Source organism: Tauraco erythrolophus, chromosome 1 (assembly GCF_009769465.1).
Source record: "Tauraco erythrolophus isolate bTauEry1 chromosome 1, bTauEry1.pri, whole genome shotgun sequence".
Taxonomy (NCBI): domain Eukaryota; kingdom Metazoa; phylum Chordata; class Aves; order Musophagiformes; family Musophagidae; genus Tauraco; species Tauraco erythrolophus.
The window spans coordinates 88406569-88432164 of NC_141465.1; the positions used below are offsets into that span (position 1 = coordinate 88406569).

At 41.5% G+C, this 25596-nt stretch overlaps 2 protein-coding genes across 3 annotated transcripts in view; both read right to left on the bottom strand.

The window, feature by feature from the left end:
• SLAIN1 (SLAIN family member 1) overlaps positions 1-15555 on the bottom strand; it is a 58047-nt gene extending 42492 nt beyond the window's left edge. For both annotated transcript variants that reach the window (XM_086611545.1, XM_086611538.1), the window contains exons 1-2: positions 15068-15555; positions 11717-11856 (exon numbers count right to left, since the gene is read on the bottom strand). In XM_086611545.1, coding sequence (XP_086467671.1) covers positions 11717-11856; positions 15068-15555 — 628 coding nt within the window. The remainder of the gene's footprint in view (positions 1-11716; positions 11857-15067) is intronic.
• An 8808-nt stretch (positions 15556-24363) lies between these two features.
• The window catches only part of SCEL (sciellin), a 46348-nt gene continuing 45115 nt past the window's right edge, over positions 24364-25596 (bottom strand). Inside the window, exon 17 of the mRNA XM_086616048.1 lies at positions 24364-24461. Coding sequence (XP_086472174.1) covers positions 24364-24461 — 98 coding nt within the window. The remainder of the gene's footprint in view (positions 24462-25596) is intronic.

The window sequence follows — 25596 nt, forward strand, 5'->3', positions numbered from 1 at the left end:
AAAAAATTGTCTGAAGCCAAAAACCACAAATACATCAAGTGCCAAATAACTCTAAAATTAAAAAAAAAAAAAAAGAAAGAAGAAAAAAGATATGCTACCAGTCAGATGCAAATTCTTAAGACTTAATACTCAATCCTGCTCTTTTACTATGGCTATACTGTGGTAGTACCTTGAGCCTAACGAAATTGGAATTACATTATACAAGCCACTCCTGAAGGATAAACCAAATGAGAGCCTCTAGCTCTAACAGCTGACTTTCATTTCCAACACAAATCTTCACATGGCTTTCAAGTGACTTTAAAAGAAGTGATGAGCAGTTGATGCTACTTAAAAGTCTGTTCACGTGCTAAAAACATGCAAGTGCAAGTTATCTTGCACAACTCACTTTCCTTGTGTGCTGATAACTTTTCAATGACATGATAGCATCAATATAAAGTGCATACTGAATTTCTTCACGTGCAAATAGCAAACTTAAATGGAAAAGACAAAATAATGGATACATACTGCTATCTGACACATGAAAAACCTTGGCCTGAAGCTACGGGGTGACCTTATAGCGGTCTTCCAGTACCTCAAGGGGGCCTACAGGAAAGATGGGGAGAGGCTGTTCAGGAGGGCCAGTTATGATAGGACAAGGGGTAATGGTTTTAAAATAGAGGGAGGTAGGTTCAGGTTGGATATTAGGAAAAAATTTTTTACTATGAGAGTGGTAGAACACTGGAACAGGTTGCCCAGAGAGGTGGTGGATGCTCCATCCCTGGAGACGTTCAAGGCCAGGTTGGACAGGGCCCTGAGCAACCTGATCTAGTTGGAGATATCCCTGTTCCTTGCAGGGGGGTTGGACTAGATGACCTTTGAAGGTCCCTTCCAGCCCTAACCATTCTATGATTCTATGATTCTACATCCAGAATTAATTAGAAAACAATTATGAATTTTCCTTCCAAAACTCTCAAAATAATTCCTTCAAATTAACAGGTTACATATTAAAGTCACCTGCATAATAATACCTGTATCATCTAAGAGATTAATGTAATTTCATTACCAGTAAAAAACAATGTTTACTAAAAATTGCAAGACATGAACACATATATCCCTAAGAAGAAAAAGCAATCAACCTTCTGTCATAGAATTGTTTCAGGCATTCATCGCTATCCTGTAGATATTTCTTCTGAGTGTCTACGACATCCACAAGTAAGTTTTGCACCTAAGCTCTGACAGTAGTCATAGAATCATAGAATGGTTTGTGTTGGAAGGAACCTCAAAGATCATCTAGTTCCAACTGTCCTGCTATAGACAGGGACACTTTCCACTAGATCAGGTTGCTCAAAGCCTCATCCAACCTGGCCTTGAACACCTCCAGAGATGGGGCATCCACAACTCCTCTGGACAACCTGTCCCAGTGCCTCACCACTCTCCTTGTAGAACAATTTCTTCCCTATATCTAATCAAAATCCACCCTCTTTCAGTTTAAAACCCTTGCCTCTTGTCCTATCACTACACACCACAGTCAATGGAGATCTACAGCTCTATCTGCCTTACACATGGACAATCAAACCTAGCCCTGTCTTTCTATTGGCTGTAACACAAATTTAAACACTGCTTGTGTGAAAGTATGCCAAGAGATGGCTTGTCCTCCTTGGTCGGAGGTGGAGGTAACTGGATGCAACATGAGGAACTACAGACCGACACGAGATGTTGCTCAACATAACAAGGAATAAATTGTGAAACTACCAAAAGTGACTGACAGTGAGTGAGGGATGGCCGGGTCTCATGGGGGGCTGAGGGGGGCTACATAAGAAACAGCTGAACATCACAGGCAGCTGAAAGGGAGCACCAGGGATCTTCGAGGAGCAGCATCCTGCTCAGCAGCATCTTGGTAACCCCGTCTGTGACACCATGTAAGGCAGAGATGACCTGAGTAACAGTACCAGAAATACCAAATCTGGGTACAGACGTAGCAAAACTGGGATCAATGGGGAAAAGGAATTAGAGTCAGGTCGCTTGTTCAGGAGGAGATAAGGGCAAAGAAAGTGAGGAATCATGACGAATGGGTAAGGAACATGCATGGAAAATGGGAGAAGGGGATGAGAGTAGTTGGCCATGTGCAAACACACTGCTGGTCAGGCCATTGGTGTGAGCCAGCCCTGCACCTGATCAGTCTCTATTCTTCTGCACAAAGGGTGTTCTCTGTGCCGTGTGTGAGTGCACAAACACGTGTGTGTGAGAGATTCCAGGAAACTTCAAACCACGCCAGTCAGTGAACAGGACACAAGTTCTGGGAACCTGCTATTAAGCGACTACAGAGCTATAAGCTGGATGCTGAAGGGACTCAGGTCTAGGCCAGCTAACAGAAGTCCATATGAGTACGCACGTGAGATGCCAACAAACATGAAGTCAGACTAGCCAGCAAATAGGACCAGAGGTTTGGGGGCTGGATACCGTAGGGACAATGGATCTAGGGGTCAGCTACCAGAGAGTGGGGCTCTGGGGTCCAATGCTGGAGGGACCATAGGTCTGGACTCACATGGCTCCGTATGCACAACTACAGGTATGAGATCCGTTAGCAAGACTCAGTCTTACAACTGGCTGGACAAGGGAATAGGGAACTGCAGCAGCCTCACATCTAGTGGACTGGAAAAGAGGAATCTCCTGGGTCTGAGACTCCCAGAACTTCAGCTCTGGAGAAACAGATCAGCGCGGTTCCTTGCATCTTGAAGTCCACCAGATTTGGCCACTCTAAACATTTAAACACCTACAGTATGGAGCAGAGCCCACCCTTCAGCACAAAACAGCAGGGGCATGATTCAGTTCTCTAAAACCAGAGTGTAGTGACATTTGAGGTGCTCCAGCTGGTCCAGTTAAGTGAGGCTGTTGCGCAGGTCTGCCCCATCAAGGTATCTCGACCCAAGACCATGTCAAATTACACTTAGCACCCTTGTTAAGGTAAATGAATCACAGTCAAAGTGATTGTGCTGTTAAATTAAGTATATCAGACACATGCCTAAAATTAGGTGGAATAAATCTGGGCCATTCAGGTTCTATGAATTCACATCCTTGGGTCTCAGGCATTTGTTACAAGGTACTTACAGTCACACATAACAGAAACAGTTCCATGTCTGGCTCTGGTACCTGAGACACCAAAAATAAAATATTTCCAAGGGAGATTCAATCACTCAGATTTTCCTCTGTGATTCAGATGCAAGACAAAGTAATATCCCATGTATCTCAGTTAAGACTATCAGACACATATTATAGTATTCACATCGACTATTTCACCAGTGGCTATTTTTGTGCCTATCACAGAAAGATTCACATCAGCTACTAGTATGTGAAAACACCAAAAAAATCCAACCCAAGCGTCCTACCTGTCCCCATTCTGAAGACTGAACTTAGGCATCTAAACAAATGATTATGAGCAAGGTCTGAAGTGCCAGGACTGAAGAAAGAGGAGACAAGGAGAAACCATCTCTGAATGAAAGGTATCAGGGCTATTCCTGCAAAAACGCAGAGGGTATTCAAGATTTATTAAAAGTAAAGGAATATTGCCATCTAATCCCTTCCGATGCCAAGTACTCCAAAGTTTTTTCTAACTAGTGGAGAGAAATTAGTATCTCTAGACTCTGTTTAGACAACTTCTTAAGAATGGAGTAAGACAGGTTGGATGAATTGCTCTTTGGCTTCTTCAGAGTCAACAGACAGGTAGTTTTTCCCGTTACCTAACTTAAATTACTAAAGTTGGGTGAAATTATTCATAACCTTTAGTACCAAAAAGAGCTCTCTAGTTACGAATCCGTATCATACTTAGTTAGAAACAATCTGTCCTCCAGCAGCTGCAGATAAAACTAAGCACAAAGAGAAATTAACTGATCTACGCAGCAGAGGATACAACTCATCAGCTCTGACAGTGGAATTTATCTGTCTGCATGAGGACATCTTCACCAACGTCAGTGAACTTTACCTCTATGTGTAACCATTTTGGAAACCTGCATTTCAAGGTACGAGTCATCTCCCCTTGAATTCATACAGCACAGGTAGCAAGATCAACATTCGTACTACATAATGGGGGAAGACAAGTGAACACAAGAGAAGCTGGCTTTCTTCCCAAAAGTGGGAAAACTTTTTTGTTCCAAGTCAGAACGCATTTGCAATGCCCCTCTGTGGTAGGGGGTCACACAGGGTTGAGTATGTTCAGTCATCAGCCATCTGCTTTCAGGAAAAAAGCTATCCCAAAATGGTGTTATTGTACAGATTTCTCTGGTGTTACAACGTGGGTTTAAGCTCAGCTCAGCCAGCTGTGTAGACTTGGTTTACACGTACTTTACATTATAGAAGCGGTAATGGTGGTCCAATCTCACCAGTGAACGTGACCCAATACATCTTTCGGTTTAGTTTACGTGACTTTTTTATTGTGGCAACACAATAAAATAAATAAATAAATTTTAAAATTACCTAAAATAAACAAAACAATGAAATAAATAAATAAAATCTAAGCTATCAGCTCAGCGTCACTTTAAAAAAATCAATTGTTATCTCATACCAGTTTTTCGTAACATCTCATAGCCAAATACTTCAATCATAAAATAAATATTCAAGAACATATTGATGTATGTTTTGTGACTTATTTTCTTTTGATTCTTTAAAATCAGTAAAAATGTAATCTTTAAATTGCTGCAAATGCGTTTCGGAACAAGAATTACCTAGGTTTGCTGACAAAAGCAACTTATCCTCACCCAGTCTCCTCAGAAGTGTGAAGCTTTTAATTAATCATTTCATTACAGTGTTTGATCAAGCCACATTCAAAGACTTTAAGAATGGCTTAGAGACCTCACTAAAGTGAACATTCCACAAGAAAGCATTTTCTGTAATTACAAATTTTACAAATAAGTCTCATTCTAGAAATAAAATTCAGAAAATAGTATTTTAGGGGAGGCTCATTGAAGAAAAATTATATAACACACTCAGGAATTTTATTTTCCTAAACTCCTATGTCTCTATCGTTTGTACTAACGTATCTTCTGTCTTGCAACATAAAAAGATCAAGCAAATCTGTGCATGCCTGTGCTCACAAGCGTTCAGATTAGAGATTACTGAATACACTTCATTATCGGGTAGAGTCAAAAAAGTTTTAGGGTACTACAAGAATTTTTGCACAATGCCTACGTAAAAAACAAGTTACTGTTGTAAATGTTAGATTTCCACAAAACATGAGCAGAGATATGCTAAAGCAACTGCAGATAATCAAACCTCTTTCTAATAGATTAAAATGCGATGTCAGCTGCTAAGAACAAAGCCTATACAGACTATTTACAGGACTGTGGACTATGTTCCAGAAGTAATCAACTCTCAAAAGATACTTAGGGGTCATGACATAAAACATCCTGAACAAAAGCTTCCCAAAAGATGCAATGCTATCAAGACAAGAACGAAAGCACCCACTGAAAGTAAAAAAATATAGAAATAAACATTTATACAAAGATGCAGTGCTACTTCTATATACCACGTGGGGGAAGCTCGTCTACATTCTGAAATATTTTACCCAGCTCCCTTCTGCAGACACCAAAAACAGGCAGCGAAAGAAAGTCAGAATACAAAGACAAAAGCTGCAACAATAATTTGGGGACTAGCAAGCAATGAGTAATACGCATAGACTATCAGGAGCCAAAATGAAATGACAGCTTCTAGAACAGCCCAGTTTTGAAGATATCCTCTTTTCCATAAAAAAATATAAATTAAAAAAAAAAACCAAGAAAGTAGTTGTGTACTTTGGAAACAAAACCAGTGATTGGTACTCTGCTGAATAACACTAATTGTGCCTGTATTTTTAGCACATCTGTCAGGGCTGATGCTACTGCTATTGCTTTTAGACATATGTTGCATTACAGACTTTGAGACTATATTACAAGCGTAAATTACTCTCTTGTTTTAAATAAGCCTATTGAAATCCTCACATAAAATTTGACAGTGTTTCTAGCTTTTCTACCACTCATGATTAGCTGATAATCCTAGCTCAGTAGCTAGTGTGGATTAGTAAAATATTTATATTCTAAAACAGGATGAGTATCTTCTCAACTGAGGTAGGAACCGACACCTTTGGATTGCAAATTCAGCATCTTCTTGTAATCATGATAACCAATTCTAAGAAAATATTTAATTATGAGTTGCACAATCAATAAATGCCCAAATATAAAATTAATTTCTTAAATGGTATGCGTATTATAATGTAATAAAAGGTAGAAATCGTATCTAAGAGTCCTATTAAAAAGGCCAGGGATCTCTGTGAAGTGAATAAAAACTGAAGTGTCTGATGTTCTGTGCATTTGTTGCCATAAGGGTTTTCAGTCAAACACTTCTATCTTGAAGTGTAGTTGCAAAGTAAAACTGTTGTAGTGCTAGAGAGAAATAGTCTGTTTGAAGTGCGAGCACACGCTTCTAAGTAGAATATAAAACCTGAGTTTTTCCCCATTGAAATATACAAATCATCCTCAGCAGCTGTGTTAGAAAATCCAGTGATATCAGCATTTGCAAGACCTCTAAGAACTGCTTCAAACCATGCAGCTGTTACAATAGGTTACTTCAAATAAGTGAATTCTAATAGGAAATAATTCCTGTGCACATATATGTGTGATCCAAGCACTAAGCTCGTACTGCAGCAGAAGACTGCTATGCATTCTCTCCTCTGAGATGTCACATTCCCTGAAAGGTGCTCAGATGCTGATATAAGTTACAGTTGCTCACCTCCTTTTACTGTCACAAACACATGCAGAAAGGAACCAAATCAGTCGTGCCATGTCTTTTATTCCTTCTAGAGCTTTAGAAATTTTATTATTTATGTTGGCAGCAACAACCCAATCATCTCGTAGCTTCAGCACGCTATCACTTGCTACCCCAAAAGCATTTTACATAAAACTTTAATCTCCATTACATATGAAAAATAAGGATGAGAAAGCTGTATTAAATTTTATTAATCCAGTCCTGAGTGCCAAAACATACATCTCTGATGCATCATAATAATGCAAAGTAAACTTAAACCAATTTTGGAATAATAAAAAAATCCCGCCTTGCACTGGGTGCACCATTGCATCCAGCTCCAGCACACAAAACAAAAGCTTTCATCCATTTACAGTATTTTCTGTTTGCTTCTGCTGTTAACAGACTACAGCGTAGAAGGTCTCTATGACAGCAATTCTTAACAGTTGATGCCATGTATTTTATATCTTAAAGACTCCAAACTACATTACTTCACTATGAACCTTTGGGAAGTGGAAGAGAATTAGGAGAATAGGACAGAACCTAGATTCTTTCTATGTAAGCAACAAGTTCCACATCCAGGTAAAACCTTCTGCCTGGGGCTCTACTAGCTGTAAGATTTATTTTTTTTACAGGTAAAAAGAATATAGTACTGTCAAATTAAATTGGTTTGGTTGGGTTGGGTTTCCTCCCCTCCCCTAGTTTTTCGTCTGGGTATGTTATATGTTTGAACATCAAACTTAATTGACATGTGACACTAGATCCAGCACAATAAAAGCTAAAATTTCACTGTTGAGATTCTTGGGTTTTGTGAAATCATAGGCAACTGGAGAGAAACTACAGTGGATCTGTTACACAAAACACCTTACCATCCACTGGTGACATAACAGCATTCATCCTGAAGCACATTACTCGTTTTAAGAAACAAAGCAGAGTTTAATCTTAAAACATAAATTACTACAGCCAATTGCAAAAGTTACAAACTTCTGTTACCTACTCTTTTAAACATCTGAAGCAGCATTTCTGAGTCAAATTTCTCATTCAAGCCAAATGCTGAATCTAGCCAACATTTCATATTCTCCAAGAAAGAGGAATTTTCTGTCTGGAAGGCTGAATTGGACGAGATACGCTTTGAAGGCTTGCATAAAAGCTGAGCTCCTACAGACTGACTCTTCGCTAAGCCTCTTAACTCCTCAGTTTATCCACTCGCCCTCTCCACCATATTTTACAGAAGTGAAGCTATATAAGGTTATCTTCTGACAGGGCGTCAATCAACACCATCTCATCGATTTCGGAAGAGTTATACCCATCTGCACGAGCAAAGAAGTTTACACATCGCATCTCTCTGCTTGTTGGGCTTAATACTGACATGTCCCAACACCTCCAAGTACTAACAAGAAAATACAGAAGAAGCTCCACCGAACTGTTAAGACTGTGAAGTGGCCCTGTTGATTTGAATGAATCTAAAGAAATAAAATAGATGGCAAGATTAAAAACCAAAGGGAGAGGGAACTGAGCCTACAGTAGATAGAGAAGTGCTATAAAGAAAACAGAAAGGTTTCAAACAAAAGACGACTGAAGAAGAGCAAAAAGACAGAAGTGATCCAGGTCAGGCCACAGAGGAAAAAAGAAAAAAAACAAACAAACCACAAACAAATATTAGCTCAGCACTAGAATTGCTCACAGAAAACAGGAACAATTCCAAGTAAAGATCTTCTCTTAGGAGGTTACGTTGAACTTTCATCCTCCTTAAAGCTAGCATGCTTAATCCACAGAAACAGGGCTTGTAATAAGCCTTGTTCATTACAGACTAGATATAAGCTTTACCTACTTAATGGTGGACCAGAGGAACGCTGAGAAGCCTGTCTAAGTTCTCACAGTGGTTCACAGAGCCACCACCTGCTGGAGACCAACACTGGGCTTACATCCTTTAAGATTTATGCCAAGATGAAAACAGATATTTTTTCACTAGAAAAGAAACAGGCTGGTGAGCACAAGGTGAAAAGTAAACTAGCATCATCTGAGTGACTCTCTAGACTGAAATACCAAGTAGTCACTGTATTATTTCATCACCTAGGATTGCTTTGGCAGAAGTCTCTCACAAGACCTTTAGGCCTTGTGATGAGCTACCCTAACGCCATGCCATTTCAGACAACAAATGAATACTTTTATGAAAATAAGGATATAATGTAATAAGAAAAATGACATGAGCAGAAATAAATGAGCACAGATTTAAAAATCATAGAAGAGGGTAGGAATTAGTCAAAAGTCAAAAAAACCCAGCCTGACGACAAAATTTTACTTCTTTTGGCTCACAGCTCTTCTCTCTGCGTGCATTCATTCAGATATGCTGACTTTGCAGACAAAAATCAATTTTTACTGCTTTTTATTTCTATGCGCACTATAGTGCCTAAAGAGCTATGACAATCTAAGATGGATTAATTTTTGGTTAATGCACCATGGACAAAATTTCTAAGAGAATTCTACCTATAAGCCATTTCAGAAATCACAGGTTGGTACATTATAAATGTTTTTTGACTACATATTTAATAATCCTCAAGTACATCAGTGTTACTATTGACTCCCTGCCAGATAGAAAAGGCACGACTAGAATTCAAAATCCCTGTAAATTTCCCTTTCAAAGCATATGGCTAAAGGGGGAAAATGCTGTTCAATTTACAAGTACAAAGTCTGAAACGTTAGTACCAGAAAAGAAGACGCCATTCTTACTGAGTCACTTTTAAAATTAGGATAAAATTATGTGTAATATATTTATACTCATATCTCCTGATTTGAGTGGATTGCAAAACAAACCCAGGGAAGTCAGATTACAGGAAGTTTGTTGTACTTTAAAAGAGAATTATTAGATTCTTACACAAATTGCACATCTGGTTTAAAAACTGAGGAAGAAATAAATATTGTGAAACCCACTTCTACAAAACTAGGGTAAGAAATATGACACTTGCTCATTACATATTCTTTGTAAAGGTATAGATGATAAAAAAAAAAAATCTGTGGAAATATAAGAGTTAATCAAGTCTAATTGAATTATTAATTAAAACAATTTTAGCACAGAACTGTTGCAGTAGAAACACGAGTCCATCCTCTCCTTGAACATACTGCTCCCATAATGGGTTTTACATGTGGCATATAATTTCTCAGAAACTTTCTATAGAGAAAACTCATGAACCCATCACCATGAGCAGAATGTATGGATCAAAGCAACTCATTATCAACATAACCCTGTGACATACATCACTCGCTGTGACTTCTGCACAGAGAGAGATTGAACTGATAACCATAGAGTAATTTAAATTTGAAACAATAAATTTGCCTTTCTAATGTCTTTACTGCCTATTAAATTTAGACAACGCCTTGTAAGGGGAAAATGGGTCACACACTCCTCTTGCATGCTTCTACAGTAAGATTATGGACTAGACTTAGTTGCCCATATTGAGATGCGCTGGCCCATTTGAGAGGCCCTTGGTAGGCCAAGGTATCATTAAAGTAATAGCAGATAGGGCACAGGACCTATGGAAGGTCTGTATCCATCCTGAGTGGAAGCTGGAGGTCAGACAGGGTAACCGAGGCCATCTCAACTGGCACCAGATGCCTGTGTGTGGTAATCTAAATGGAGTTTCTACACCAGGACTCAGCTCCAGACTGGGACGCCCTACACCACACAGACATACCTTCAGGTGACCACATTGGAGTTGAGTGCCAAGCACCCACTGCTGTCAGTGGACTCAAGAGAGCTATTGACTTCATCCTAAGGCCAATACTTACACCTCATCACCTGAGTAGTTCCCCAGGTTCCTCTGACTCTATGGACAAAGCTCCCATTGACTGCCAAACACAGATACTCAGCTCACATTACAGACTCTCGAACTCAGGTGTCCAAACCATGAGCCAAATTCTACCCTAAAGCTAGTTGGGATGATCGCCAACATAGGAACCTCAGTTTGGCCCACCTAATTTTAGGCAAACAAGCTCAACTGAATATAACTAGAACAATAATCATTAGTCAATGCAAAGAGACAGAAGCCTTCAGAGACTGATTCAGTTAAATGACTGATTTTGGATAAGACTAATCCACAGCTACCCATATCCTTCAAGTATATCGGAACACGCTCAATCTCTTTTAACGATGGCTGTAGATACCTTATACAACCATATGCTGATAATGTCATTAGCTTTATTTCCTTCTCCCCTCGTTTTCCTATATTGTTCATTTGCTGCTTCTTTCCTAGTGAGTTATAAGACTTAAGATAACATGCTACCTTAACCACTGTCTTCTACAACACTTACTACAATCTTAATGGGACCCTAGATGGTAAAAAAGTAAAAACATGCTGGCTGATACTTATTTAGAACAAAATTCAGCACACCCAGATATAACTCTACAGGTTCACTTGACCATGCAGCCATCGGATTGACCCCAGTACTCGAAACTACCGAAAGTCCAACGAAGCAGTGCTAGCAGTCAAGTTACAGCTCTTCTTGGTCTGTCCTATACTTAGTATAAGTCCTGATACCACATTAGGTGTGGTCAAATATGCCTTTAAAAATTTTTAGCCCTGTGATAATTTTGACATTACAAAAAAAACAAACCAATTTTTCAAATCTCAATAGAGATACCAACAGTAAAGTTAGCATCAAAGTTTTCTTGTCAAGAGGTCCACTATTTTAAGCAACAGATGACAACTGCCAAGTTTGAAAGACACGAGTTATGCAGAGGAATAAAAAGATAACAAAGGAGGAGAACACTTTCAAAAATGCATGATCAGAAAAAAAAATTCAAACAATTGTTAGTATTTACGTAGCGGAGGAAGACTTGCATACATAGGAAAAAACTGCATTGTCTGCCATTTGTAAAGCTTGCTAAAGAGTGAAAAACACGAAAGACGAGCAAAATTGCCAGACCAAAACCAGCAACTTATTCGCAAAGAAATTCAAAGAATAAGGTTACCTTGTTCCAACCTAAAGCACAGGGAACGTTTTGCAGCCTCTATCTCAGGACTTGGATGATCCAGAACACGTCTGCACCACTGCAGAGGACTCAGTGATTTCTCTTGAGAAGTGAGAGTCTTGGTAGGCAAGACGTACAACCTTAACCAAAATACACACAAATATCAGCAAGATACGCAGTACTTAAAAGTTTACTTCTGTATTCTCATTTTCCTGCCCATTAATACCTTACGACAGTGCAAAGCCCTGAAATGTGATATCAAATAACAAAAGATATCCCGAAGTAGAAGAGTTTAGATTAGTTTCCTTCTTCTCTCCTCAGAAAAGCATGTGGCACAATACGAACTGTAAAGGTCTGGCACATCAAAACAAAGTTTGAGTAGATTTCTCATAAAAATCTTCCATCTCCTCCTTACGACTGTCTGAATTTCAGCAGTGCCCAAAGTTCAAATGCATTAGGTGCTGTACACGCGCCAAAGCTGCTTTCAGTTTTCCACTTTATATTTATCTTTACTGTAGATTAGATAATTTCAGTATTTGATTTTACATTTAAATCACTTCACTGTTATCTATTTCACTTTTACCTATAACAATTTAATCAACTTATCAGAGTACTGATTATAATTTAATTTTCATATACAGTATCTTCACACAGATGAACCAAAGCTTGTACGTCAGATCTTTAAAGACTAGAAAACATTTGCTGAGAAACAATGAAAATCCAATTTCGATACTCAATTCCAGCAGAGAAAAAAAAAAAAAACAGCCAGAAAAGCTAGTGTACATGCATTATCGTCAGACAAGAGTAGGCAACTAATCAGCTGGAAAGCACATTAGGAAGACAGGTATCAAAGCAGATTTCATGGGGAAATTCTTGACACTGGATCCCCATTGCTGCTGCTGCCTTTACGGATTAGTGGACACAAGCAGACGCCAGTTCACCTGGGAGAGCACAAATCTCCCGGGAATGAAACTATTCTTGGCTGTCGGAGACGGCTCGCAGCTCCTTGGCCTCACTGCTTCTGATCGACGGGGCCACAGGCAGTCAGAGGCAGATTCTCAGGCTCCAGCAAAATGCTCCACGGGATGCAAAGGAATCTGGCCTGCACCCACGGGGTGCAAAAGGCAAGCCAAAAAATAAACAATAATAAAAATGACAGGTAGACGCCTTTCACTTTCAAGGTTTTGGCCCAACAGTTACCCAAGTCCGCTGAGAGCAACTGTTCCCCAGTGTCTGCTCAATGTTGTTTTTCTTGTTTTTTTTTTTCCTGTGGTCAACCAGCACTATCTATCCAGCTCACAAGGAATAAACACCCTCCTCACTGCGACTGCTATCTCTCTTGGCAATCCCAGCAGAGATCAACTATTGAATTTCTCTGAGAGGAGTGGTGCTCAGCTACACATTTAAAAAAATGATACTAAGAAAAACAAACAAAGAAAAAAACATAAAAGCTTTCCGCTTTCTTGTCAACCTGCAGAAGTGCTTCAAAAGACAAACATCTGACTGACGTTTGTGTAAAAAGCTGAACAGCAAAAAGAAGTCTGACTTGTCTGCAATGATGCTAATTCTACGTTTTTTTTTGTAACTGCAGTTAAAAAAAAAACCCACAGAGGTATTTAAGGGTTAAAATTACTAATCAACAACTTGCATTGGTCTTTGGCTTTTCAAATAGCAGTTTTCTTTAAAGACTGACATTACAAAAAAGCCCCAAGCAGCTGGCATCACATAGCTGACCTTTCATGGACAATGACAGAGATTTAGCCTTGAACTAAAAACATGCAACAGCTAAACCAACTCACTCTTTGTGGAATAAATCTGTTAACAAATCCCTGTCATGAAATTCTTCCTGTGGCCACATAAAGTCTGTGAGTGAAGTTTTGGCCCCCAAAAAGCATTTAGGATTGCTTCCAGGGGGAAAAATCAAATAGGAAATTTTACTAAGCCACATAAAATCGTGATGACTTTCTCCCATCCTGAAACGTAAACAGGGAAAACGTTTTGTTTAACAGGATAGGATCAAACAAATTTTATATTCCTTAACGTGAAGGAAAGTTAGGGCTTAGGACCGATGTAAAATATGATTCAAGTCTGGATTGACAACCCCAAAAGAGCCCTGCGCAGACTAACGGTACACAATGAAACAACACTGACAAAAATTTCCGTACAATTTGTTGACGATTCTCAAAATCAATTTTCCGAAACTGCAGCATGGTATTATTTGTACCATGAAGTACACACAACCAGCATTCGAGAAATACTGATGATATTTAGATCAATTTTTAAAATCCTTTCTCCTCTACCAAAAATAAGGATGTTTAAATGCATCTCAGCTGCGTTAGACTGTATTTTATTCTCAGCTGACTTAAACTTCAGCTCGATTTAAAAACTAACCACACAAAAAACTAGGTTGAAGCTTTGACAGATACTTAAAACAGTTATTTAAATATAGATAATCTATATTTTATTACTGACGCTTTAAAGCAGTTGAGCATCAATTATGTTTAACACGGTTATGCAGCCAATGATTTCCATAGTATTTCAGCAGTGTCCCTGCGATGTTCGTCCACGTTGCCGAGACAAGTTTTGAGGCACCAGGCTCACTTATTTATTTACATCTCTAGTCTATAATATCTATTTAAGTGACTGCAATCATTCCTCTAGGTCGATTTTCTTTCTGCCGTATTCATCTCCTATTCATTTCTGCTTTATTCAATTTACTAGCACCCAACCGTGCCTTTTGGAGCTACACGGGTGCGTAAGATACACAACCAACCATTTAGATCAATGTCTAAAAGACAAAAGCCCTCCCAAATCCCTGAAGATGAGAGACAATTGGGCCGAGATTTTAGGATGGGGAGGCAGCGCTGCTCAGATAAAGGCTTTCCCGGAACAATTCCGCTATTTTTAATTCCTTATGTAAACAGGAGGCTGAAACTAGGCTGAGATCTGAAATTAATGAGAGACGATCTTCCTCCAAGCAGAAAACGAGCACAAATCCCCAGCCGAGAGCGCGACCCCCTCGGCAGATTTGGGGGATGGGGGGTAAAGCCCCCACCTGAACCCCATCCCGGACACAGGCCCCGTCCGTCGGTAGGGTTAACCGCACTGATGCCACGTTTTAGGAAAGAAAGAAAAAAAAAAAAAGCAGATTTAAGTTTAAGCAGAACGAGATCAAGCGGATTTGGGGGCTAATGCTAATCAGAGCCCGGAGAGCATCAGCGGGGTGGGCGCTGCGGGAGGCGGCGGGGGCCGCCAGCCCGACCAGGGACCGGGGGGCGACGGACACCTGGGTCCGGGGGGCACAGCCGGGCCGGGGCGGGGCGGGGCGGGGCAGGGCCGAGCCGCATGTACCATGTATCCTCGTCCTGTCCGCAGCAGCCGTCCTCCAGCTCCAGCACCGCCACTTCGTCCAGCACCGTGGCCGCCGCGCCCGGACCGCCGCCGGCTTCGTGCCCCGCTCCGCCGGCCGCTGGCAGGCCGGGCGAGGGCTTGAAATAGGCGAGGGGCTCCGGCGGGCCCAGCGCGGCAGGGCACAGCAAGGTGGGCACCGGGCTGGGCATGCACGGAGCGGCCCCGCCGCCGCCGCCCGCCGCGGAGGGGGGGCTGGCGGGGCGCAGCACGGCGGCGGCCGGCGGCGGGGCCAGCAGCAGGTGCGGGCTGGGCGGGCCGGCGGCCACCGCGGCGGCGGCGGCGCGGCTCCGGAGCTGCTCGTTTTGCTTCTCCAGCTTGCGCACCAGCTCCTGCAGCTTCTTCACCTCCAGCTCGGCGCTGACGGCGGGGCCGGCGCCGCTCCCCTTCACCTCCGCCATCATCGCCGGCTTCAGCAAGGCAGCCTCCATCCTGCCTGCTTCCCTACCGGCCCGCCGCCGCCGCCACCGCCGGCCGCGGCACCTGCTCCGCCGCGCCGCCGGAGGGCAGCGCCCGGCCCCCGCGGGCGGCGGGGAGGCGGGAGCGCCGGGGAGCGCCGCTCGCCTCGCTGGGGGCCCGGCCCTGCGCTGCGCTGCGCTGCGCCGCCCGCCCCCGCTCCGCCGCCGCTCTTGCGCCTCCCGTCAGCGGCGACGAGGACGCGGGTGGGATCCCCTCCCACTCCGGCAGCCGGAGAGCCGCGCACACGCACACGGCGGGAACAAAGAGCCGCTCGGCTCCCCCGCCAGCCGCCCGGGGGAAGGGCGGCGGGGGCCGCCGCGGCGGGGAGCTCCGCGGGGAGCCCCCCGGGGGGCGGCGGGGCCGCCTCAGCGCCGGCCTTTGAACAAAGGTGCTTTCCCCCCACCCGCGGGTTGGAGGTGGCCCAGGACGCCGCTCCTCTCGTGAGCCGTGTAATTAGAGCCTGGTGGTGTCGGGGTTGTGATTATGCAGATGGAAAGTGTGATGGGAATGGGGATCACAAATAGAGGCTTTGTTGGGCTTGAAAGGGACGAATTCAGCCGAAAGCAGGCGTTTGAGGGTTTGAAACGTGCTGATCCTAGGAGTTTTGATTCATTTTTGAGGACGCGTTGCTGGTGAAGCAAGAAGGCTGAACCAAGCGTAGTAGAAAACTACAGAATTGTTTATGTATAGGAGAATCCCTGAGATGAAAGATGCCCTTGTTATTAAAAGGACTTCCTTTGACACAGTCCAGATACATAGATGGGTTTGTAACTTTCGAGTCTTTGCTTGAGAGATGAATAGCGTTCACTCATGGTAGTGGTTTTACATTGTCCTTCATTGCCCGTTACTGAAAGAAACCATTGCTTGCGTCCCTTCCTCTCGCCTGGAAGGTGAGCAGAAATTCCTTGTTGCCCAAGGCAGCTCAGCCATCACACAACCCTCGTTGCGATCATTTTCCCTGGCTACAATTACAGGGGACAACCTCCTAAGTTACCAGCCTGAAGTCTCCTTAAGCTTTGATACGAAATAGGGAAAGAATCTCCAGGAAGTGTGTAAGTTGCTCAGGCAGCCATGAACTATAGCTATGAGTTGGTCGCTACCCAATTCTTGAGCATCAGCTATGGACGGAGTAGTAGCAATAACAGCCACCGCTGCCTTCATGGTGCTTCGTCACGTGTCTCAGGTTGCTTATGTAAGGAGGCACAGGCACCAGTTCTCTGTGCAGGGCATAACTCAACTTTGAAGTCATCCAGCCTGTCACAGTTTCCTCTCTTGTTTATAGAATCATAGAATGGTTTGGGTTAGAAGGGACCTTAAAGATCACCTAGTTCCAACCCCCTTCCACGAACAGGGACACGTTCCACTAGATCAGGTAGCTCAAAGCCTCATCCAGCCTGGCCTTGAACACTTGCAGGGATGGGGCATCCGCAGCTCCTGCGTAACCTGTTCCAGTGTTTCGCCATCCTCATTGTAAAAAATTTCTTGCTTATATCTAATCTGAATCTCCCCTCTTTCAGTTTAAATCCATTGCCCCTTGTCGCATCACTACACACCCTTGGCAAAAGCCCCTCTCCAGCTTTCTTGTAGGCCCCCTTTAGGTACTGGAAACTCCTCTGCACATGTGTAGGGCAAGGTCGCTCTTGCTTATCAGTCTTTTAAGCACTCCTGCAGCGCAAATAATAACAACTGGTACTACAAGAATGGCTGGAAAGGAAGATACAGCACAGCACAAAGCGCTGACTTCCAAATAGCATAACCTTTATCACTGAAGAGAATAAATGTAGCCCCTGGTGTACTGGATTGCAACCAGATAGCGCTTAATCTCAAACTTTTGTTTGGTCTCCTCTGTCTCTTTGGAAGAAAGAAGTGGAAAAATGTTGAAAGTGTAGAAAACGTCTGGCCCCAATTCTGCCATGTGTCATCAGTGTAACATAATCCAGTTTTTGCTGCTACAGATAGCTTTAATCTTTATTCCCAGAAGTAAAAGAAGAATTGAGTTTCTACATGTTTAGCCCTGAGCAAAAGGCATATATCTCAGGTTGTTATCACTAATAATGGTACTAGCCTTAATTCTTAGAAATCCATATGCTAATCTAGTAAGATTGTAAAGTGATAAAAAAGATAATTAGCAGTGTACGTTATATAGAGTTTATTAGACATCAGTAATATACAATGAAAAAAACTGAAGGAGAAGTTTATGGTAATGTCAGTGCTGGGTGATGCAATTAGACAGAGGAAATACTCAAAAGGGATTCAAAATGGAATTACTTTTTACACTAGGAAAAATTGTTTAGTGTACCAACAAAAAAACAGGAAACGGGTATCTGATTTTTTCGATTGCCAGGATAGGAACATGACACCATGGTCAGGATATTTCATCAATAAAAAAAATCTAATGCAGACGTTAGTTTGGAAATACATCGGCAGAAACGTTTGGAGACACACGACAGCATGGCACAGCGTGGCACAGGATGTTAAGAGTCATGGAAATGCTTGTCCTCAGTTATAAGTAAAAGTAGTTGCAAGTTTTCAACTGCCTTCTGCTGTGTGTGCTGCCTGTGCAAATGTTGCATGCAGACACTTGTTTGGGCTGAGTTACCAAGGAGAAAAAGCTTAGGACTGAGTCTGGGCCTTAGTAGGGGTTCAAAAGCTTTTCCAGACCGGTCAGATCAACTGATCACAGACAGGATCAGGCTTGTTACATCTTATCCCCAATAAAACCGTCCAGAAGGTTGGCTCTTCCTTGTATGGGACTGTTTTGAGCCCAATTTCCATCCAGCAGCGTGAGCAGAAAACAGCTTAAACTTGCACACTCTTTAACTACCATGCTCGCAGTCAGTGTGAGAGACCCTGTCTTTTTTCCAGACATTTCCTGGGACAGGTGGATCCAGTAGAGGGTAAAAATGCATTTCACTGTGTTGTATTTGTTTCTCTATTTTAAATGTATATGTAATTTCACTAACTCGTAATTTCACTAGCAATGTACCTTTACGTAGTGATGCTGACACATGAAATGTGTGTTCATGAACACAGTGTCTCATGGTCTTTGTGCTGGCCTGCTGGTCTTCTGCAAAAATGGTTTGAACATCTTAGTCATTAAAATATTTGATCTAATTGTTTGGTTTTCTAAACATAAATTATTCTCCTCCCAGTATTGATATTACTAATAAATTGTTAATGAGCTCCATTCAGTATCCTAACACTAGCTGATGAGTTTGTTCAACCCAGAACTTCATAAGCTCTTTACAAACCACAAAGAAGACTTGATGGTTCCATTTCTTTTTTTCAAGGGATTAATAAAACGTGCTTAATGTCAACCCCAAACATCCTAACGTGCCCATGAAACCTGTTATTCCTGGACCTGAGAAATTATATGCCCTAAATCAGTAGAGACCTGTTATAGGATGCTACTTACATGGTATCCTATAGTAGAAATTTCTGAATCAATGTAGTTACTAAGAGGCTCCCAATGCAGAGAACAAAGAAGGAGGAAGTCTACAAATCCCATCTGCTCTTCTCTGTTAATGTCTGTTGCTTCATGCTGCAATAGCTGCAGGCTGGACCTGCCTTTCAGGCAGGCAAGCCAGTAAAGAATTAATTGCAGTGATCCAGTCTGGGCTGTACAAAAGATATGTTACAATAAGGTCAGAGCACGGACAGTAAACTCCAAGTCTGGTGAGATTATTTTAAAGTGCAGTTCCAGCCTGAAAAATGCCTGTGAAAGTAGTTTTATAAAAATAGACCCACTACCATGCCAGCAGAAGTCCGTCTAATCCAGTATTCTGTCTTTAACAAAGCCTGATAGTAGCTTCCTAAGGCAGCTATCCTGGAAACAAGACAAATATTGAGAGATTTTCTCCAGTTTTCAGAAATCACCGAATTGAGACATCTGGACCATTTATTTTTGATAGTCACCAATGTGTGATAATATTACATTTGCTGAGCCCTATTTTAAAACCATTTAAACATTAGGACTCTACAACACCCTGTGGCAATTAGCACTGCAATTTCATTATGTATTGTAAGAAAAACTACTTCCTATTATCTACTTTAAATCTGCTGCCTAGTAATTTAATTGGGTATCCCTTAATTCTGGTTTTCTGAGAAAGACAGAATGATTAATCACTGTCTGTTCAGCTTCTCTTTGTCATTCATGACTTTATAAAACTCAGTCACTTCTCTTCCAAGCTGACAAGCCCTAATTTATGTAGCCTTGCCCCTACAGGAGTCGGGTTGAGCCTCCCGTTGCTTCATGTCACCCTCCATAATGAAAACTGAATTTTCTAACCCATTGTTTTCTTTTTATTAATACTTCATGTCTTCTTTCATCGTGATACCTTAGAGAAAGACTCTGACACAAAATTCTTGTGAATCAAATACACTCAGTGAAAGAAATCAGCTTAACCAAAAGCCTGTTGACTCCTTCAGAAACGCTCATATATTCATGAACATTCCTTGCTTTAAAAAAGCTATATGGACTCTCCTCCAATATATCATACATATCCAGATGCCTCTGTATTCTGTTATTTATTGTAATTTGTACAAATTGGCTTGATAGAAAATCAGACTAACTGAAATGTAGTTCCTCAGAGCAGCTTTCCTGTTTTTTCAAGACTGATGCCCCAGCCGATGCTTCCAATTTGTCTGGCACCAAGCCTGCTTTGAATGATAGGGTAAATGTCTGTGACAAGTTCAACAATGTGACACTTCAGCTGCTGCAGAGTTTTTGCACAGATAGTACCTGGTCCTAGCAATTTGTTACTGTTAGATTTAGAAATTTGTTCTGAAATATTTGAGTGGTTAAACATTTTCCTGGAGTTACATCATAGATTCTTCATTCTCAATGTCTCTTGCAAATGTTTTTACTTCCTAGCTGTTGCTAATTTCCTGCTAATTGGCTTTCTCCTTTTTATACAATTTCCTTTTTTAAACTACTATGATGCCTTCTGGCTTTTTCCTTATTGAATTAATATTAAATTGAAGTACATCTTCGATGTACATAGTACATAGTATGATCACTATTAGAGTAGATTTTTTATAGGATCAAATCCAAAATTTCATCATTTTCTGTGAGCCCCAGTTGCTCCAGAAAACCAGTGTTGATAGTATCCAAAGATATTGTCTGTGCATTAAGCTTAGAGTCTCTTAGACTATAGATGACAGTTTTAATTTAATGGTTTGTTATTCTATTTTGACTCATCAATTCCATATCAATCACTCTGGCTTCCAAATGCATTAACCCCTTCCCTTCCCTTCCCTTCCCTTCCCTTCCCTTCCCTTCCCTTCCCTTCCCTTCCCTTCCCTTCCCTTCCCTTCCCTTCCCTTCCCTTCCCTTCCCTTCCCTTCCCTTCCCTTCCCTTCCCTTCCCTTCCCTTCCCTTCCCTTCCCTTCCCTTCCCTTCCCTTCCCTTCCCTTCCCTTCCCTTCCCTTCCCTTCCCTTCCCTTCCCTTCCCTTCCCTTCCCTTCCCTTCCCTTCCCTTCCCTTCCCTTCCCTTCCCTTCCCTTCCCTTCCCTTCCCTTCCCTTCCCTTCCCTTCCCTTCCCTTCCCTTCCCTTCCCTTCCCTTCCCTTCCCTTCCCTTCCTTCCGTCAGAAAGCATCAGGCCTGAAGCTTTCAGGATGAGTTGTTTCTTTCTAGTGAGTCTTCATCAAGAACAAAGACTAATTATGCTTTCAAAGAAGCTTGAACATTTGCATTGTCTCCAGTACACATGTATATTTGAGAATATAATTTGGTTCCCAGAACCTCACCACTGATGAATAAGAAGAAAGTAGAAGGGCAGATGTAGAGTTCAGGATTGTTAATAAATGAGCTGATAATGTTAGAGTAAAGGTTTTGAAATAGCAGCTGGGCTGCTTGAATGTAAAATGCTGGAGATCGTAATGACAGAAGTACAGCTTCTGTCCAAGAGACTGAAAATCCATGACATATATTTTGCCAAGACTCCTGGTTTCAGCTTGATTTATCTTCAAGGAGCAGTGGCCATTGACACAGGAAAAATGCCTTATTTCATGATGACATTAATATACTGGAGGGTTCAACTAATTCTGGTCATTTTTTTTTCTTTTTCATTTGGTCTTCTGTCATCTTTAGTTTTTTCTATCTGATGTGTTTGGAAAAGCAGATCCAAGAAATTCAGCAGCTTTGCAATAAAGTGGAAAAGAATTTGCTATTGATGTTAGCAACTCCATCAGATGGATAACTAAGTGTTTTTTACAGTTTGCAACATTTTCGTTAAGTATGGACCAACAGGCTGAATGCTTTATGATACTGTAAAATGGTTTAGAAGCTACCATGTTAAAAAACTAAACAGTGATATGCTGTGCATTGGTTATGTGACGTATCTAGGAAAAAATAAATATTGCAAAAACCCCTCAGGCCAGCAGTGAATACTTTTTTTGAGAAGGCACATCTGAACGGCACTGATACCATGCTTGAAGGAATGTCAAAAGAGCATGGCAAGTTTGCAGTTGCTTGGAAGGTTTTTCTTGCGGCAAAGCTCGCGTCTTAAATTTTCAGATGGGGAATGGTTTCAAAAAATAAGTACCCAAACTTTCATCCAAGTTCAGTTTGATCGAGCAAAAATCTTTGCTGAATACCCAGAAATGCCCATGTAATTTATTTTTGTGATTTCTTTTTTCCCATTGGGATGTAAAAAAAAAAAGCCTAACATGCAAAAACTTGTCCTTGCACTATCTGTAATCCACTTAATCACAAAAGATCCAGTAGATGGCAAAGATACCTGGAAGGGAATTTAGGTACAGTTAGAAAACCTAAATCCAAACTTGTTTTCCAGACCCTCTCATCCATGTACTGTATAACTTGCAGAGTACTTGAGATCTTTCCTGCAACAGGTCATTAGATCAGCATAAAAACCTTTGCCATTCCTCCTGCCATGCCCAGGTCTCCTGGGTCTGGGCAGCGATGGATTGATCAGTCTTTCCTGCTCTAGGTCTCTTTTGTGCATTCTGCAGGTGTATGATGGGTGTCAGACACACCTCCAAGGCTGGAGGAGAGCTGCTCTATTATCCGTCCTTTCTGGGACAATCTGGAAATAGGAGAAATGTGATGCAGCAAAGGCATTTTTTTGAGTACACTCACTGGATTGATGAAGGACGTGTGAATTGTGATATTACCAAAAAGAGCATATTCATAGCTAGATCTTTTCCTTGTGTTTGTTCCAATTTTTTTATTGAAGAACGAAAATTGAGAAGCAAAAGTCCCTCCTACCTCCATTATCCTGCTTCTGTTCATGTTCCTATTGAGGAGATCCTGATTCTGAATTAGAAGGCAGGGGAGTTTTTAAACAGTCCTGCTGATCTCCGAGTTAAAAACCAGAAAGTGGAGTTCTCAAAGCATGTGCTCTCCTCTGACTGAGTATCTGGGATGTCTCACACTCGAGTGGAAGAGGCAGAAAAAATACTGCTCCTTCCCTGTTTTCCTCCTCCAGCTTTTTGACACAGATGTCGTTCATGTCAAAACTGGAACGCTTGCTCCCATGGAGAATTTTGTTGTGAGAAAACTTATTTTACTACAAAGGGCTTTTCTGCTACTTTCACTTTTCTGTTACTTTGGTAAAAGGATAGAAGCAATGTTCGAATGCGTTATCAACGGTAGACTTTTGTAGATTTTCCAAATATTAGCATTTTAAATATTTGACTGTTTAAGATTGTAACGCTACAAGTGCGGCTGGCGGGGTTCCCATTCCTAATGTTAAGATTTGAAGTACACTCAAGAATAGCGTAATTTAAAGTTACATGGGTGGAAACTCCATAGAGGAACCAAAAGATATGAAGATAGACCGTTTTCTGGAAAATTCATCTTACAGTCAAATTTGACTATTGATTTCAATGGCACCATTATTTATGGCAACACTATTCCTTTTTAAATTCCTATGCTCAGTTTTCAAAATCACTGATTCTACTTGTCCTTAATTGGCTTCTTTGCATAATACTTTCATCTTTTTCATAATATTTTCTCCTTTTTCTGCTTCTTTTGGGTAGTTTGACATATGAACAGTAATTTTTTTTTTCCCCATTAGGAAAAACTACTTGAAGGCCAGAAAAACTTTGCATTTTCTTTCCAGAAATGATTGTTTCCTTTTTTTTTTTTTCCTGAGTAGGTAGTTTTAAAATGTTGGCTGCCTATTGTTTTCACCACAATAGCTGTCAAAAGCTCCCTAAACGTATGTCTGATGACTGCACAGCAATGCCAAGACTCAGACAAGTGCTTTTGGCATGATTATACTCCGATATTGACTCTAACAGGACATAACCAACTAGTTTTAAGTCTTGGCACAGGCTATGAGACTGTAGCTGTCAATTTATAACTGGCAGAGTTATAAAAACTCCATGAAAATAGTAAATTTACAAGTAGCTTGCTTGGAAAGGGAGGTAAAATCTGATTTTTTCTTTGGCCAGTTACACAGATACAGCAGTACCACCCAGAGGCCACTGGTATGCTGGGCACTGCACAAACAGAGGGATTCCTTGTCTAAAAGAGCTCAGAGACCAGAAAGACAAATAAGATACTAAGAAGAGATCATCATAGAAGATATTTCTAGTATTCTCACATGAAAAACCCCACACTTCCACTCCCTCGCCATCCTGCTCCTGCCAAATCTAGTGCAGACAGCTCCTCTAATGTTGCTAAAAAGGAACATGGCATTAACAGAGATAAACAGAGAATCATTCAAACTGCTTTTAGTTATGAATTAGAACACTCAGACGAGATGGAGACATTCCAGGATCTGATCTTTGCTCCAGGGACTGTCTATAATTTTTATTCAGCATTTATTCCTGAGGAGTCAATAGGCACATAGATGGCAAACGTACAGGCAGTGCAGCTGTCCTGTGGTCCATGAGCCATGAAGATCCACCCTGCACAGGTCAGGGAACATCCCAAAAACATTAATGGAGACATCTCTTTTAGATGAATCTGTTCCATTGTGTTACACCACTTGATTAAAACATAGATCTGTTGGGAAAGAAATTGAACTTGGCCCTCCTACTTTCTAGGCCAGTGACCTGTTCAGAGAGATCACCATCCCATGATTTTAAAAGGCAGTAGTTACCAAGAAATTTTTGAGGAGGTCTGATCTTAGCACTGTGTGCCAGACATGTTCTGAGATATCTGCAGATTCTTCTCCCTGAAATGCAAGGAAGGGTTCTAAGTCCCGGTTTTACTGATGCAGGAAATTAGAGCTGAGTTGCTCAGACCAGGCAAAGCACAAAATAGGACAGTAGGTCTTTGAAGTCAAAGAAGGAAATATCTCATGAGTTTAAGACCTCAATGATTCTACGTCTGTTAAGCAGCTAAACAGAGCTATTTTGGTCAACGATTTCAGACTCCAGCACATCAAACCTACCTAAGTATCGAATGTCTTTATCTTTTTGGAATGAAGGATGTCTCTGCTGTTATACTGCTGTGAAGAAAAATCAAGTGGTTTGGTGCAGCAGAAGGAAGAAAAAGAGGCTACACTTCTCCCTCTCAGCTCATACCAATTTGACTGGAAGCTAAAACCACGCTCTGGTGTAACAGAATAGCTACAGTGACCAACATGCAAGTATGATCAGAAAGCAAAACCAACTCAGAAAGTGGATACTTTCCATTCTAGACAAGAGGATTATGTTAAAATCAGGGAAGGCAAGCGGAGTAGCAGAGCTCTGACCTATATATGTTCTGAGCAAATAAACTGAACACAGGAAACTATCCCAACATGACACGCATCTCTATACCAAGGAGCAAGGAAAAGAGCTGACCTACTGAATAGAAGCAAGGCCCCTTTGATGTTGGCCAGTTCTCTACAACCCTAGCTAAGGAGTCTCTGAAGTAATGGAGGGCATGTCTTGTCAGACTCACAGAGATCATAGAATCATAGAACCATAGAATGGTTTGGGTTGGAAGGGACCTCAAAGATCATCTAGTTCCAACCCCCCTGCCATGAGCGGTGACACCTTCCACTAGATCAGGTTGCTCAAAGCCTCATCCAACCTGGCCTTGAACACTTCCAGG